General features: G+C 44.9%; 1 protein-coding gene across 2 annotated transcripts; it reads left to right on the top strand.

Annotated features, from left to right (window-relative positions):
• Positions 1-8,518: 8,518 nt before the first annotated feature.
• ABT1 (activator of basal transcription 1) lies at positions 8,519-14,532 on the top strand. 2 transcript variants are annotated; one of them, XM_055003538.1, is made up of 4 exons: positions 8,519-8,666; positions 10,230-10,502; positions 12,066-12,241; positions 13,474-14,532. In XM_055003538.1, the coding sequence occupies exons 2-4, from the start codon at positions 10,286-10,288 to the stop codon at positions 13,810-13,812; spliced, it is 732 nt and encodes a 243-aa protein (XP_054859513.1). In that variant the 5' UTR covers positions 8,519-8,666; positions 10,230-10,285; the 3' UTR covers positions 13,813-14,532. The 2 variants fall into 2 exon arrangements, with proteins under 2 accessions (XP_054859513.1, XP_054859514.1); XM_055003539.1 differs by having other exon boundaries at positions 8,519-8,742.
• Positions 14,533-16,419: the final 1,887 nt, after the last annotated feature.

The raw sequence follows: 16,419 nt of genomic DNA, 5'->3' as shown, positions 1-16,419 counted from the left end.
TGTGAGGCAAGGCAAGTAATGAATGCCGGCATAGGCAGACGTTTGGGTTTGATTAAATCAAGATGGCTTTAACGACAGCCATTCGGGTGGGGTCACTCCATTAATCTGTCGAGGTGAGTTTTAACTGGGTGGGCCCATTGATCCGATCTCTCACAGCAGGAGGAGATCAGAACTTAAGTCCACAGAAGGTCCGGAGTTTCTTTCTTTTTATTTATTCATTTATGTGGGTTATAGTCAGGGGTCATTTCGTAGAAAAAGAGCTGGAGGAACTCATTAGCATAACTCATTAGCATAACTGATTTGCATATGCCACACCCCTGACATCACCTAAACTGGCTGTTTTGGACCCAATCCTGGCCCATTCAGGGCCGAAATTGGGCCCAAAATGGCAAAAAGGGGCTGAAAATGGCCGAAAAGGGCCCCAAATGGTCAGGATCGGGCCGCTGCTGAGCGGGAGAGTGATCCACCACCCGTCAGAGGCCCAATCCGGGCTGTTTCGGCCCCAATCCAGGCCGAAACTGGCCCAAAATGGCCGAGAGTCAGGTGGGCGGGGCCACCTGTCATGTGACCTCTTTGGGGAACTGCCGGAACTGCGTTCTGGCACATTCCCCCTCAAAATGAGCCCTGGTTATAGTTCCTCTTTCTCACTGAGACTCCAGGCAGATTACACAGTGTAAGACAGTATGATGAACAACTGGGATGCAGTTGCATTTATTTATTTATATTTATTTAATTTATTTTAATTTATTTTATTCAACTTATACCCTGCCCTTCACGCAATCAGGAAAAGTATTCTACTTTTCTCCTCAGTTGGGCTGGCTTAGAACATCGTTCTCCCGCCTCCATTTTCTCACAATAACGGCCCTGTGAGGTCGGCCAGGTGGAGACTTTGTAATGGGCCCAAGGTCACCCAGCACCTTTCCATGGCGGAAATGAGAATTCAGACCCAGGTCTCCCGGAATCCTAGTCCGACACTCCAGCCACTATGTCACACTGGAATAATCAACACAATAGGTTTCAGAAAATTAAAAAAGAAGCGTAAAATTTGAATGCAGGAATATATCAAATGAAACACGATTGAGACAAAACATAAGTAATTTGGCGTGACAAATTAAACAATGCAGAAACTACCCAGCAGGAGCAACAAGATTTTTCAGATGAAGAAGGGAGCTTTGGCTCTCGAAAGCTCATACTCTGCAAAAATCTTGTTCATCTCGAAGGTGCCACTGGACTCGAATCCTACCATTGGCAAATATGATTTTCTTTCTGTTAAAGCAACAGACAGTAGCCCATAGTACAGTCCCTGTATCTTTACCAAACCATTTCCTTACAACACAGCCCTATTGCTTGAGTAAAAAACGCTTCTGGATAATTCAGTTTTACATAGTTTGTGGAAAGCCAAGAGAGTGGGAGCTTTCCTGACCTCTTCAGGCAGGCCACTCCAGTAGGTGAGGACCACCACAGAGAAAGCATGTGTGTGGACAGCCATTGATTTTGCCCATATACCAGATGCGACCTGTACACCACCAGGCAGCTTTTGAAAAGGAAGGCATCGCAAGGAGAGCAGCCAGACAATGAGAGGGCAGGCAGTATTTCCCTGACGCTTATAATAATTCCATTTCCGTTTGGCACCTTTTCTGGAACCACACTTTCGTCGAAAAAGGCACCGAAAAAACGGAAGACAAACAGCCGGCAACCGTTTTGAAAATGTAGACATCTGGAGTGAAGTGGAAAAGCTGCCCACGTTCGGTGAATGGGCCGTCCCTTTAAGGACGTGTGGAAATGGCCTGTCCAGGACAGACTCGCTCACTGATCTGAGCAATGCTCCGTTTTTCGTCCCCTCAGCTTTACAGGTACAATTTCATATTGATGGTCAAGCTGCCCGTGTTGAGGTCGCTTGATTTTTTTTATCTTATTATGTGAGGTGGATTTGTGATGCAGATAAGTAGCGGTGAAAAGTGCTGTAAAAATTGTCATCCGTACAGGCTCAGTATCATAATACACAGCATGGGGGGAAACGGAAGTCTCGAGGAGTGCAATAGTGTGTTTTATACAAATTGGGGACATGGAAGCCTTATACACAATATTTTTAACTATATGCATGAATTCCATATTTGCAGCCACCGCTTTCTGATTCCTCTGTTCTCGATGTTATCCTCTCCCTATTGCTAAGATGATTTCCCCCCGACATGCCGTCTCTTCCCAGCGTCGGCTTCTTTGTGGGTTCACCAGACATAATCCCATGTCCCATCACTGCCATTTCCTGCCATAGCCTGCTGGGATGTCAGAGAGGATTATGACTTCACTGAGGGTGAGGAGGGAGAATTCCTATATAATGATAATCCTCTGGCCTTTTCCATTGAAAGATGTTAAGGTGATCTACGCAAACATGACTGAGGTTGGCAAATATAGTTTCAAGTAGGTAGCTGTGTTGGTCTGCAGTAGAACAACAGAATTCTATTCTAGCGGCACCTTTGAGACCTACAAGATTTTTCAGATGAAGAAGGGAGCTTTGACTCTCGAAATCTCATACTCTGAAATAATCTTGTTAGTCTCGAAGGTGCTGTTGGACTCGAATCCTGCTGTTGGCAAATATGATTTTCTTTCCGTTAAGACAAAGCAAACAGAGGCTTTCTACATGAGACTCCTCGGTGTGGGTTCGTCACATGTAGGGAGATGTGTAGGGAGACGAATGTTAGCTGGGAAGCATAGTTTAAAAAGACAGAGTTGGTGGAGATTGCTCCTCAGAGGGTTTGTTAATTTCATCTTTGTCTCCTGAAGGCTCTGTCAATTTCACCACGCCAGTCTAAAACTGTGGGATGGCAACCAGAGGGCAGCGAGGAATGGAAATGAGCTGGAGCTGCCTTCCAGAGCCAGGCTTGGACCTGGAGAGGTTCTAATGGGCTGAAGTTTCCCTTCTGGCATTTCATAGCCCCTTTATACAGCTCCAGTGTATAACAAAGTCTTTGCCCTACCACCAGCTCTGTCTTTTTAAACTATCCTTCCCGGCCAACATTGCATCTCCCAACACAAGTTCTTCATGTGTCAGATGTCTCATGTAGAGAGAGACTGAGAGAACGTGGCACTGATGGATTTATTCCTCTGCTTACTGGATGCAAACTGCCAAGCTAGGCGAAAAATGGTGCTACCTTTATGCACCAAACATTTCTCACTTACAAACAATTGGGGAATCCCTTCTCACCTTCCGCACTGGATTATGCTGTTTCCCCACAGCAATGGTTCCCACACTTTCCATCATCAGGAAATGATTTCAACATGTGGAGCTCCCATGAGTCTGCTATGAAGCCAGAGGATTCTCTGGTGTGTTCTAGGATGCTCCCTCTTTTCACGCAAACCAGACGCTACCGTTCCATGTGCAATGAGAGCATGCACACCAACCACTCCTCGGTGGCTACTTACTGCACAGGGAGATTGGTAGCAGAAAGCTGTCCTTCAAGAAATGCACACAGGAACATGTGAAGCTGCCTTATATTGAATAAGATCCTTGGTCCAGCAAGGTCAGTATTGTCTACTCAGACTGGAAGCAGCTCTCCAGGGTCTTAGGCAGAGGTCTTTCACATCACCTGCTATTGAGTGGAGATGAAAAATGAAGTCCTGCCATCAAGTCACAGCTGACTTATGGCGACCCCTGGTGGGGTTTTCATGGCAAGAGGCTAACAGGGGTGGTTTGCCATTGCCAGCCTCTGCAACCCTGGTGTCTCAACAAAGGCATAACATCCAAATCACGGGATGTCATTGTTCCACTCTATACCGCGTTGGTCAGGCTCCACCTGGAGTATTGTGTACAGTTCTGGAGGCCTCACTTCAAAAAGGATGTGGACAAATTGGAATGGGTGCAGAGGAGAGCAACCAGGGTGATCAGGGGTCTGGAGACTGAGCCCTACGAGGAAAGGCTGAGGGCCTTGGGAATGTTCAGTTTGGAGAAGAGGAGGTTGAGGGGAGACATGATTTCTCTCTAAAAGGCTGTCACTTAGAGAAGGGAGCTGTTCCTGTCGGCAACAGAGGCTAGGGCTCACAATAATGGGTTTAAACTACAGGAGGGAACATTAGGAAAAACATCTTCATGTTAAAAGTAGTTCAGCGGTGGAATTGGCTACCCCCTCATTGGCAGCCTTCAAGGAGTGGCTGGATGAATCCTGGTCAAGGATGCTTTAGGCTGTTCCTGCACTGGGCAGGGGGTTGGACCAGATGGTCTGTACTGTAAGGCGCCTTCCAACTCTATGATTCTGTCATTTACTCTGAGATTGTCCACACTATTACAGCAGGCTGGTGTTCCTCTGAAGTTTATTTAGCCAGCAAGCTGACTTGTAGCATCTGATTTGAAAGCATTAGGGAATAAGCTAGAGTGATGATGAATAATACACTTCCTTGTCTCAAAGCGCACCATTTGGAAGAGGGTCAACTTTTCCTCCTTAACATTGCAGTATCGAATAAATTAAATGGCCCTGTCCTTGCTTTCTCCTGTCTTCTGTCCGGTTGCTTTTGGTAGGTACAAAACATGACCATATACCCAAGTAGGGCTGTTTTCCCCACTTTGTTAACAATTTTGTTTTTTGCTGTTTGCATGATCTCAAAGTATTTTTGCCCCTGAGATGCTTTAGGATGGTGGGAAAGCCCAGTTATGTATTTTGTGCATTATGTTTTTTAAAGGATGAGAGTGACAGACACGTAAAACCTCTGTCATTCAAACAAGAAAGGAGGGGGGAACCTTTGGAGAATGTTCCAAACTTTTATTTTAACCCATCATGTTCCAGTGTTGGCCCAAATGAGCTCATTTTTAAGGATGACAAATTACCAGCTAGTTTGTCATCCAGTTTTTTGTAGTGGTTGAGAGCGGCAGGACTCTCATCTGGGAATCGGGTTTGATTCCCCTCTCCTCTGCTTGAAGCCAGCTGGGTGACCTTGGGTCAGTCACAGCTTCTCAAAGCTCTCTCAGCCCCACGCACCTCACTGGGTGATTGTTGTGTTAATAATAACACACTTCGTAAACAGCTCAGAGTGGGCATTAAGTTGTCCTGAATGTTATTATTATGTCCTGAATGACGTTGTTGTTGTTAATTTATTCGACATCCTTTTTTTTAATCCACAAGAAGCACACCATGTGGTTTTCCCACTTCACATGCTAACATCTCTTGAGCAAGCCCTACCAAATGTAAACTTCCTTCCTGGGCGAGAAATAACTGACCAAGCATAATTTTTAGCCCTGCATTTCTTCTCCCCCCTGGTCAAAGCTGTTGTTTTTATGTCTTGTACCAATATTCTTCAAATCAAATTCCCGAAGGACAGAAAACACATCAGAGCAAGACGCTCATTATGACTGAAAACAGATAGAGAAGATCCCTGCTGGAGTATGGAAGTCCCCTGGTGCTGTTAAGCGGCAACTCAGCTGGACTCGATTCGCCTTTTAGAGCCGCTTGCTCCAGCAGTTAATGACAGGCAATGGAGCTGGAAAGTCGGTCGCTTGGCTCCCTCTACTGAAGGGGAAAAATGAGCAACAGCTTTCGGTGGGGGCATCCTTTAAGTGCTAACACGCGATCACGAAATGTTATCAATTCTGCACATAAACTGAAGTTAGTTGTTCCTACTCTTTCCCATAATATTGCTTTCCTCTCAGCTTTCTCAAACACATTTCCATGCTAACCATCAACCTCTAGGTCATGTCTCTTCTCTGTTCATCTCCATGGAACTTTCCCCCTGCCCATTTGCCTCAACCCCAACTGCATTTTGCCCATATCCCTCTGTCTCCAAATACAGAGCTGAGGGGATTGTTTTTTTGACTCCGAGACAAGCAAACGGGTTTGTGACTCTCCTCCCTGACTCATTTGTGTGCAACAGTTCTTCTACTTGTTACACTTCACTTATCTCTGGGCATGGAGGAGATCTCTTAGGCAGAATCATTTTGATTGGTACGATTTCATTAAAATGCTAATTTCATTGCATTGAACGCAGAGAGACACCACTGAGGTTAGCGAAGGGCTAATTAATTCTCTGAAGCTGCTGTAAAATCCTGTAATAGTTGTTGTCTTGCTCATGTTTCAGAAACCTGAGTAATTTCCACCACCATCACCACCCCTAGCTCTTTCCACATAGCCCCTTGACTGGCGCTATTTATAGGCATGCCTGTAAGAGCATCACACCAGGGCTTCATTTAATGAGGCCCTCTGCAGTTTCATCATTTTGCTTCAAAGATTCGGTCCCACACTCCATTTACTTGCATTTTTAGTTTTTTTAAAAAAGAAGTTTGCCCTAGATCTCTACGTGTTTGGCACCAAGCCTTTCAGATGTTGTATACAGGCCTCTGTTTTTTTATTTCCCCACTGTTTATTCCCTGCCTTTCTTTAATGAACCAGATTTTATTCCAGCGATGGGATCTTTGTTTGGCCACTAGGGTTGGCTTGGGACATTCCTGGGGATTTGGGGACAAGATGATGTTTGAGGAGGGGTGGGAGTTCAGCAAGAATGTGATGCCTTAAAATCCACCCTCCAAAGCTGCCATTTTCATCAGGAGAGCTGATCTCTCTAGTCTGGAGATCAGTTGTAATTCTGGGAGCATGCCAGATCTTACATGGAGGCTGGCAACTTTCATGGCAACCCTTCTTATTTTTCAGCAAAGCTACGTTTTGCAAAGTAGACATTGGACAAAGGTCCTGTTATGTGGTGATAAAAGAGGGTGGCAGGCCCAGATTTCTGAAATAAGAGAGACTACCGAGATGTAAGATATATGGTGAATTTCTGTAGGTTGTTTCAGTGAGGTGAGAAATATCAAGTTTTGATTTGAAGTTCAGCGTCTCTGAAAGAAATATACAGTGGTTATTCCAGTAGTGATGGGAGTGCTAGATGCAATTCCAAAAGAACTAAACACCCAGATGATACCGGCATAGACTAGGGTTGCCAGCCTTCAGATGGTAGCTGGAGATCTCCTGAAATCACAACTGACCTCCAAGCCAGAAATCAGTTCACCTGGAGAAAATGGCTGCTTTGAAGGGTGGACTCTATGGAATTATACCATGCTGAGGTTTTTCCATCCCCAAACCCTGCTATCTCCAGGTTTCACCCCCCTCCCAAATTTCCAGGAATTTCCCAACTTGGAGATGGCAACCCTAGCATAGACAGGATAACAACTGATCAGTTGCAAACCGCTGCCACAAACGCCTAGATTCTTGGATAAAATCCAAGTTGATACAGGACCAAAAATTCCAGCCCAAACATCTGGTGGAGTGTGGAAAATAAGAGATGATAATAAAGCTGCTGCTGCTGCTACCATTGTTGTCTAGTATTATGACTTAGGCCTCCAGGTCTCAGCTGCTGGTCTTTCACCTCACCTCCTTAGGGATCCCAGGTGCCCGCTAGTCTGCTCTTTTGCCCGCCAGTCGCCAGAGGTTTTGGGCTGTCCATGGAGATGGTCCATCCCCCCCCCACAGGTACCCTGGGAACACATGCAATGTGCGATCCTGGGGGAGATGATGACATCACTTCCTAATGTGTGATCCTGGGGGAGATGATGACATCACTTCCTAATGTGTGATCCTGGGGGAGATGATGACACCACTTCCTAAAGTGATGTCATTGGGCTGGCTGTGGGGCCTACTCCCATGCTTCCTTGGGGTCAGTTGGTTCAGAATTAGCCCCACACCAAGCATGAGAGCATGCCCATAGCTGCTGTGATGTCACTTCCTGGAAGAGAAGCATGCTCAGGATATGAGGTAAGTGCCAGATTCCCTCCTGCCTGCCAGTAGGGTATAGGGACCGGGCAACCCTATACCTACCACCTGAGCTTTTTGTAACTGAAAGTACAGGGACTAAACCCAGGTACCTTCTGTCTGCAAAGCTGATTCTTAGTTGCTTGAGGAAAAGCTTGCAAGCTCCATGGGGTATCATGAGGAGACTGATCAGGAGATAGTTAACCTCCCCTTACTTTTAGAAAATAAACTTATTTTGTGTTATAATACCAAAATATCAAACAGCATCGAAAAAGCGTGCAAGCTACGATATGAATCAACATAGTCTGTAGCAGCAGAAAAGAGCAAGAGTCCAGCAGCACCAATGACTTAACAAAACTTGTGCTAGAGTGTGAGCTTTTGTGAGTCACAACTCGCTTCTTCAGATCGTCTCTGAAGAAGGGAGCTGTGGCTCACGCAAGCTCACATTCTACCTCAAATGTTGAGTCTTATAAGCTATTTCATAGTTCTGCAAATGAAGCCTGACAAAAGGGCGCCAAAATTGGCGCCTTTCCTCCCCCCGCCCCCGCCCCAGAGGGCAGAGTCACGTGAGCAGACAGACGGCCAGCGAAGCCGCAACGGTTAAAACCGCCGCGCCCTGACGCTCTACCTTCGCGCGCTAGCCCCGCCCACCCGCGCTAGCGTCTCATCTAAACCACGCCCCCTCGCGCGGTAGCAAAGCAACCGCTCTTTCCGTCCTAGAGAGGTCGAGAGAAAGCTTCCCAGCCATCAGGTACTTCCGCTCTAGAACGGAAGTTCCCCTCTAAGAGAGCTTTCAACCGGAAGCTTGCCAAAGCGCCTGTGGCCACCGCAGCCTTTTCACGTTTCCTATACAGTTCCTAACTCTGTTTACCGGACGCTGCCACTCTAGCCTTTCCTCTTTGTGTCCCCTTCTTTTGGGGGACGGAAGTTGTGGGAGATTCTGTGGTGGGTTGAGATTTTCGCCCAAGAAATTGAGGCCGGGCAGGTGGCGGCGGAGGGAAAAGAAGCCTTTTGCGGGGAGGTAAGGGCTGGGAGAGGGTGGGTGAAGAGAGGCAGGCCTTAGAGGGCGGGGAGGGGGAGACGTGGAGTTAGGGTTGCCGGCCTCCAGGTGGTAGCTGGAGATCTCCCGGAATCATAAAAGATCTCCAGGCTATAGAGATCAGTTCCCCTGGAGAAAATGGCAGAATTCACCCTGGAGAAGGTGAACTCTGTGGGATTATACCCCTCTGAGACCCTCCTCAAACCCTGTCCCCAAACCCTCCACCCCTTTCCAAATTTCCAGGAATTTTCTAACCTGGAGCTGACAACCCCAGTTAGGAAAGGGTATGGGGTAATAGTCGGCTTCAAGGCTTGGAAGTGGCAGGTGAGCTGTTGAATAAGATCACGGATACCCGGTGGGAGAACGGAGAGACAGGACCTGTTGCAAATGACATAGGCTTGGGGAAGAATAGCTTTATGGTAGTAAATGTATACTAAGGGTTACTGTGGTAAAAGGGGCTAAATGTCAACTGACAAGTGACAGTGGCAAGCTTCTGGGTAGCTTGCCAGCAGTGAAGTTCAAAATAATGATAATAACAGTGTGAGATGGTGCAGGTATGAAAATTAAATATACAGTTCTCTCAATCCTCCTCACACGTGTAAATTATTATTGTTCTTGTGTATTTATAGTCCACTTTTCTCACTGAGATCTAAGGTGGATTATATACTGCAAGTGAGTACAATATAATCCATGACTAGGATATTTTTGCTACCATAAAGTTATCCCCAGGCTATGTCATTTGCAGTGTGTGTTTGTGTGTGTGTGATGTGCTGTCAAGTCACCTCCAACCTATGGCGACCCTATGAATGAAAGACCTCCTAAACATCCTATCATTAACAGACTTGCTCAGATCCTGCAAACTGGAGGACATGGCTTCTTTTATTGAGTCAAGCCATCTCATTTTAGGTCTTCCTCTTTTCTTACTGCCTTCTACTTTTCCTGGCATGATTGACTTTTCCCGAGAATCTTGTCTTATGATTTGCAGTGTAGGGGGGTTGTATCCTACCTTTCTACAGAAGTGAACTCATGATGAGTTACAAGAGATGTTGATATGTGCCGTTTAAGATGGATAAATTGTGATTAAAAACTGCAGGAATCTTAACTGTAAAAGGTGTTGCTTTAGGGGTAATGTGCCTCATCTTCTGAGCCAGAGACTGTAAATTGACTGAAGCTTATACTGAGGCTTTTCAAATCTTTTCAACTTGTGTCACAAGATCCCACTGTTTGTGGAACCTGCAGTCCATGCTAGGGTGTGTATAATGTAGGGTGAGTGTGACAGGTATGAAGGAAGGCCCTGTCTTTTGCAACTGGAGGAGTGTTCCCCCCCCCCCACACACACACAGCTGCATCATTATATAGAGTGGGTCTTTCTACTATAGACAGCCCTTTCAGACTGAAATGACAGTCTTTTAGCTCCCCTCGCACTTCGTGTTCTGTCATTGTGTTTGTTTCTCCTATACATCACACAGTTAAGGAACACTCTGGAAGACTGATCGGGGCAAAGAGAAGTAGCAGTCAACACCAGATGTGTGAAGTGATGGACAGTAAAGAAGGAGAAGGGCCAGAGAACAAGGAAGAAGAAGATGCTGCTGAGTTGGGCCTTTCTAGCCAAGGTGGCACCAAAAATACTATGCCTGGCATAATTTACCTGGGTCACATCCCTCCTCGCTTCAGGCCCCGGCATGTCCGCAACCTCCTTAGTGGCTATGGTGAGGTGGGACGCATTTTCCTGCAGCCTGAAGGTGAGTGTGTGTTCCTTAATGAGAGGGAGGTGGTATGGTGAATCTTGGGCCAAGTGGGGACAGAGGGGATTAATACTATGGTGAAGATCTGCAAAGCATAACACCGTGTTGGTGTTGACTTCTAAGAGTGGAGCTGGCATGTGTAGGGGAGAGAGATAAAGGACTGGGAAATTCAGAGAGGAAATTGACTTGACAGTGAAACGTGTTATTGGGACTGCACGGGTCCAAAGAATTGGCAGAGCCATCTGAGAGCAATTAGCTGTTTGGCTTGATTGATCATAAGCTATATAGGGAAACTTCTCCCTGATACTTTGTCCAGTGGTATAGTAATCTTTTGTAAGCTTGTGAGTAATTCTGTTATGGCTCTTTTAAATCCTTGCATCCTTGTTCTAGTACAATATTTTTATTTATTGTTATTTATTTATGTCATTTATTGTCTTACTGAGACTCAAGGAGGATTACACAGTGTGAGATTAGTGCAGTCAGTTTCAAGGATATTTCCATAACCAGTGCCATAGGGTAAATAAACACAAGTTTACAAAGACATAGCGTTAGTAAGAATCGAATACAGAGTTGAAAAAATGCTGAAACAAAACATAAGCATTGTCGAAGGCTTTCACGGCCGGAGAACGATGGTTGTTGTGGGTTTTCCGGGCTGTATTGCCATGGTCTTGGCATTGTAGTTCCTGATGTTTCGCCAGCAGCTGTGGCTGGCATCTTCAGAGGTGTAGCACCAAAAGACAGAGATCCCTCAGTGTCACAGTGTGGAAAAGATGTTGGCAGGTCATTTATATCTACTCAGGAGGGGTGGGGTTGAGCTGAGTCATCCTGTAAGAATTTCCCAGGGTGTGGAATGCTAATGTCGGGAGGCTTCACTGTATCCTGAGGAGGTTCTTTTGCATATGGATTGGTGCTTGATGTGCTCTTTACATCTTTTCCACACTGTGACACTGAGAGATCTCTGTCTTTTGGTGCTACACCTCTGAAGATGCCAGCCACAGCTGCTGGCGAAACGTCAGGAACTACAATGCCAAGACCACGGCAATACAGCCCGGAAAACCCACAACAACCAAAACATAAGCAATTCTAGGGCTGACATTAGACAACATGAAGCACATAGGAGCACGTATTTAAGACAAAAGCCTTCTTGAATAATTTGGTTTTGCATCGTTTGTGGAAAGCTAGGAGAGGGGGGGCTCTCCTGACCTCTTTGGGCAGGCCGTTCCACAGGGTAGGGGCCACCACAGAGAAAGCCCATGTACGGGCTGTTGTCAGTTTCACCCATGTGCAGGCTGGCACCTGCAGGAGACCCTATTCAGATGAGCGAAGCTGGCATGGAGGGACATAGGGAGGGAGGCGGTCCTGTAGGTATGCCTGGCCAAGGCTATGGAGAGCTTTGTATGTGATAACCAGTACCTTGAACTGAGCACGGTAGCTGATAGGTAGCCACTTTTCTTTCTTAAAATGATTGGCTTGCCTGCTGTTCAGTTTTCAATGCCGCTCTGTCTTCGTACCCAACTAGTTGCCAAGATTGTTGCAGTGGTCTCTTTCTCTGTCCTTCAGAACAACACATACGGAAGAAAAAGAAGAAAGCTGGAACCAATGCAAAGAACTTCACAGAAGGCTGGGTGGAATTCCGGGACAAGAGAGTGGCAAAGTTGGTAGCTGCCAGTTTACACAACACACCAATGGGTGTCCGCAAGAGGAGCCGGTTCCATCATGACCTGTGGAATATGAAGGTGAATATGTTACAGGCTTCTCCATTTAAAAAGGGTGCTTAAATTTTCCTGCTGTCCGTTACTGATCTGATTACAATTGTGCCTTAAATGCTTAAGCTTGCCTATAGGCTGTAGGAAGGAAGGAGGGGGAATGGGCCCTTGCAGTCATGCTTCTCAGGGTTTCAAATCTTTTAGGCCTAGTTGGATGGACTTGCAATTTTATGAAGCTAGGCCTCTCCCATTCATGAGCTAGAACAAGATAAACTGCCTTACTAAACTACTTGAACTGGGCAGGCACCTCCTGGCACATCGTGTGCCATATCTAGATTGAGGGAGCATTATAAAAGTAGTATAGATTTTTTGGAGGATATAAAGTTGCAGAGTTTAATATTAGCGCAGTGGAAATAAGTAGACTTCTGTGGTTTTAGCATAAGGAATAGCTATCTTATCTACATCTTGATGATCAGACTAGAAGATTGGAACTGAACAAAGATTATTATCACCACCACCATCATCAAAAATAATAATAGTAATACATTCAATTGATATACTGCCTTTCCGGACAACTTAACTGGTTCATTCAATAGACAATCCTAGATTCCTTCATTAAGACTAAAGACTCCTAAATGGTTCTGTGCCTAAGTGGTTCTGTGCTAGCTAACTAGCTATCCGACTAAACAAACAGAACAACAATTTAACTCTTTCATGACTGAATGTAGGACACTTGCTAAAATCCCAACAGATTAACCTGTGAATTGGAAGTTTCCTCCCTAAAAACACGACTGTTAGGACTATATTTCAGGGTATTCTCATCGGCCTTAAAATTGACTGTTTGGCACCTGGTGCTCCGACAAAAAGAGTAATTTTGTTCATACTCCCTTCTTATTGAAAACAAAAAAATGATCTCTGTTTGCCTTTAATATAAATGTTAGTTTGCTAAATCATGGACTCATCCATTGCTATTCTACACTTAATTTAATTTATTACATTTATATTCCGCCCTCCCCGCGGATCGTGCAGAAGATGCTTTCATTCCTCTGCCCATTTCCGCCCCCATTATTGCTAGATAATGCCAACTTTATTATATTGAGAACTCAGACTTTAATGATCCCCAGAGCTCATGTCTGGAGGATAGCAAGGTCCCAAAGAAAATGGAAGTTGGCTATCCCCTGAATTTGGTGAGTGTTGGATCTTTTAAATATCTGTTTCTAAAGCAGCGAAGCACTAACATTTCCTTGCCTTCTGGTTCCCAGTATCTGCACCGCTTCAAGTGGACTCACCTAAGTGAGCGGCTGGCATATGAGCGTCAGGTGCAGCAACAGCGCATGCGTGCCGAGGTCTCGCAGGCCAAACGTGAGACTAATTTCTACCTGCAGAATGTGGAGAAGAGTAAACGCTTTTCCAAAAAAGACAGTCAAGGAGAGCAGGAGGAAAAGAGCTGGGGCTTTGCACAGCGTCGTACGGAGCAGGAAATCCAGACCAGCAAAGGGAACAAGCGTCTCAAGAAGCAGTTGGCTCGGGCGGCTGAGATCCAGCAGAAATCCCAGTCGAACCGTTCTCTACTAGCAAAGATCTTCAATGCCCAAGAGTAGTACTGGACCTGAGGTTTACAGAACGTACTCGCTATCCTAGTGTAGCTGTTGGCAACTTTGTTATTACAATTCAAATTGATGTGAGACACTGTGAGGACTCCCCCCCCCCCGATATCATGTGCTTTGTCGTGTTTTACAGACATGTTGAGGATATCAGACTTACTGATTTTTCTGCTGTGCAGAGTCTCTTTTTAAGAATCTGTCTGATTTTGCACGGCCAGCATAAAGTCTTTCCTCTCTGGAGATTGGGAAGGAGTATAATTTTTTGGTTCTTCCCTTGGTCATTGCGGATGGTGCTGGCAATGTGGGGAAGATAAGCTGCCATTTTCTAGAATCAGCTTGCCCTTATAAATATTAACTATTCTCTTTTGGAAAGCATTGGGATGTAGAAGAACTGGCTCTCCTTTCCAGAACTTAGTATAGTCTGTGAAATATTTCAGTCCTCTACCTTTGCTTCCTGCGCCGATCCAAGGTTCCAAGTGAGAATCTCGGATTCTTCTGTGGGTAGGTGATAATTTGAATGGAAAGTTATTGGCTGATACTTCAAACAACCACTTTGAGTTTGTACAGCAGTATTCACGCAAGCCAGAATGAATTTCCTGTGTTTAAAAGAAATACTTTTCCGAAAATTATTGAGTTTGGGGTTGTTTAACATCTTAAGATGTTATCCAAATGTTCTATTAAGCACCAAATCATAAATAAAACTTATTTTGTAGCATTGGTCGTGTGTGATGTTCATTATCCGAAGGAATGAAAATTCAACAAATGAGGGAAGACTTTCAAGCTGTTCCTTGTTTCACTGGTTAGGTGAAGGAGGAGGTTGCCTTTATTGTAATTGTCTTTTAATGGTTTAGCATTTTTCTTGTGGACCAGATGATTGAATAGCAGTAGCCAATGCAAGCAAAAAGCTAGAGCATCTTCCCGACGGGAGAAAGGCGTAATCAGGCGGGGCTCTTTAGTGACAAGAGAACGAAGAGGGCGCATGACAAGAGACTTTCACAACTGTGCGTGGAACAGAAGTCTTTCTGTCTCACGACACCAGAGTTCCTCAATGCAATTGGTGGGTAGCAGATTCAGGACAGACGAAGGAAGTAATTGACACAAGGCATAACTGTTTTAGAGAATTCACTGCTGCAAAATGTATCGATGACTACTAGCTTAGGTGGCTTTGAAAGGGGACTAGAAAAAATTAAGATAGGACCTATCAATGGCTATGAGCCATGTTCACCGCTCTAATCTGTCTAAAAGAGTGGTATTTAAGTGCAGTTTATTATTATTCATCGTCTTTAAATGGGGGACGGACAGTGTCCTTAATTCCTTAACACCCTGGCTTCTCAGGAGCTTTTGGTTGGTCATTGCTGCAAAGAGGATGCTGAACTAGATGGATCAAAGCTGCCCTTGCCTTCCAGGATTGGAGCAATCCTCTCTTAAAAAACAGAACGTGCTATTGTAGACGCAATGGAAACTTGTGGCATGCATGGCCAGAAAGACAGGCTTGTGGCCAATAAACCTACAGTCCTGTCTGCCTCACCGATGGTGTGCTGTGGCTAATTCCCCAAACTCTAGACACTAAAGACGCAAGCCCTGTTCACATGTTAAAGTGAATGCACTTACATCCTGTATATACATGCATATATTTGTAAGAAAGAACCAACGTGTTCACTTTACAAACGAAACCAGGGATCAGTAACTGGACAAATGTAGGGTTTAAATCACAAGTCCGGCTGTACATGCGTTGAATATAACAGGAGAATTACTCTGTGTGTGTGTGTAAAGAAAATCCAATTGTATATAGAACACAGATTGTACATGATTTCACTGTAACTGTAACGGGGTGAGTGGGCTGCTGCCTATAGCTTGTACGTGCAATTGTGGCAACACTTGCCAAAAAGGTGATCAATCACTAGCAACCGCATGCATGTATGCACCAATTATGGTCTGTAACTGGCAAATGGAGAGAGATGTTCCTTTACATATGTGAGTGATCATGGTGTCACTCCTGCCAGGTAAGTTCCCCCTACATCCCCCTGTCTGTTCTGCAGCCAACTTAGGCATATACCAAAGGCAAGGAATCATGCCACATTATCTCTCAGCTCTGGACATCCCATCTCAGCGCTGAATATTTACCTTAGCACGTTTAAATGCCTTCCCATCAATGGAGCTCTCTGGCAGGTTCAGGCAAGTACCCCTCCAAAACAGGACACGTCCTTGTGAATTAGGAGTCTGCGACTCATTGTCCCACATTATTCTAGAATGCCCTCTCTTGGGTCTGTTACGCAAACAATTTTTAACTGTATACCCTCAGTATAATAATTCTATTAAAGAAGGAATTTTAGTTCACCTTTTAGAAGATCGTAACCCTTGCGTTACTTTAAGTGTTGCAAAATTTCTAGCAGAAGTTTATAAAGTTAAATCCAAGCATATAGCCGCAGCTGATTGCTGAATGTTTATTAATTTTATTATTACTAATTGCTTGTTTATGCTTATGCCTCTGCCTATCCCTGTCTCTGATTGTAGACTATTATTGTTTCTAATGCCAATAAAGGTTGTTATTATTATTACATATGTAATAATAACAACAACCTTTATTGGCATTAGAAACAATAA

This window comes from Eublepharis macularius, chromosome 19 (assembly GCF_028583425.1).
Source record: "Eublepharis macularius isolate TG4126 chromosome 19, MPM_Emac_v1.0, whole genome shotgun sequence".
NCBI classification, from domain to species: domain Eukaryota; kingdom Metazoa; phylum Chordata; class Lepidosauria; order Squamata; family Eublepharidae; genus Eublepharis; species Eublepharis macularius.
The sequence above is the reverse complement of the archived record's forward strand: the minus strand, read 5'-3'. Positions and strand labels throughout refer to the sequence as shown.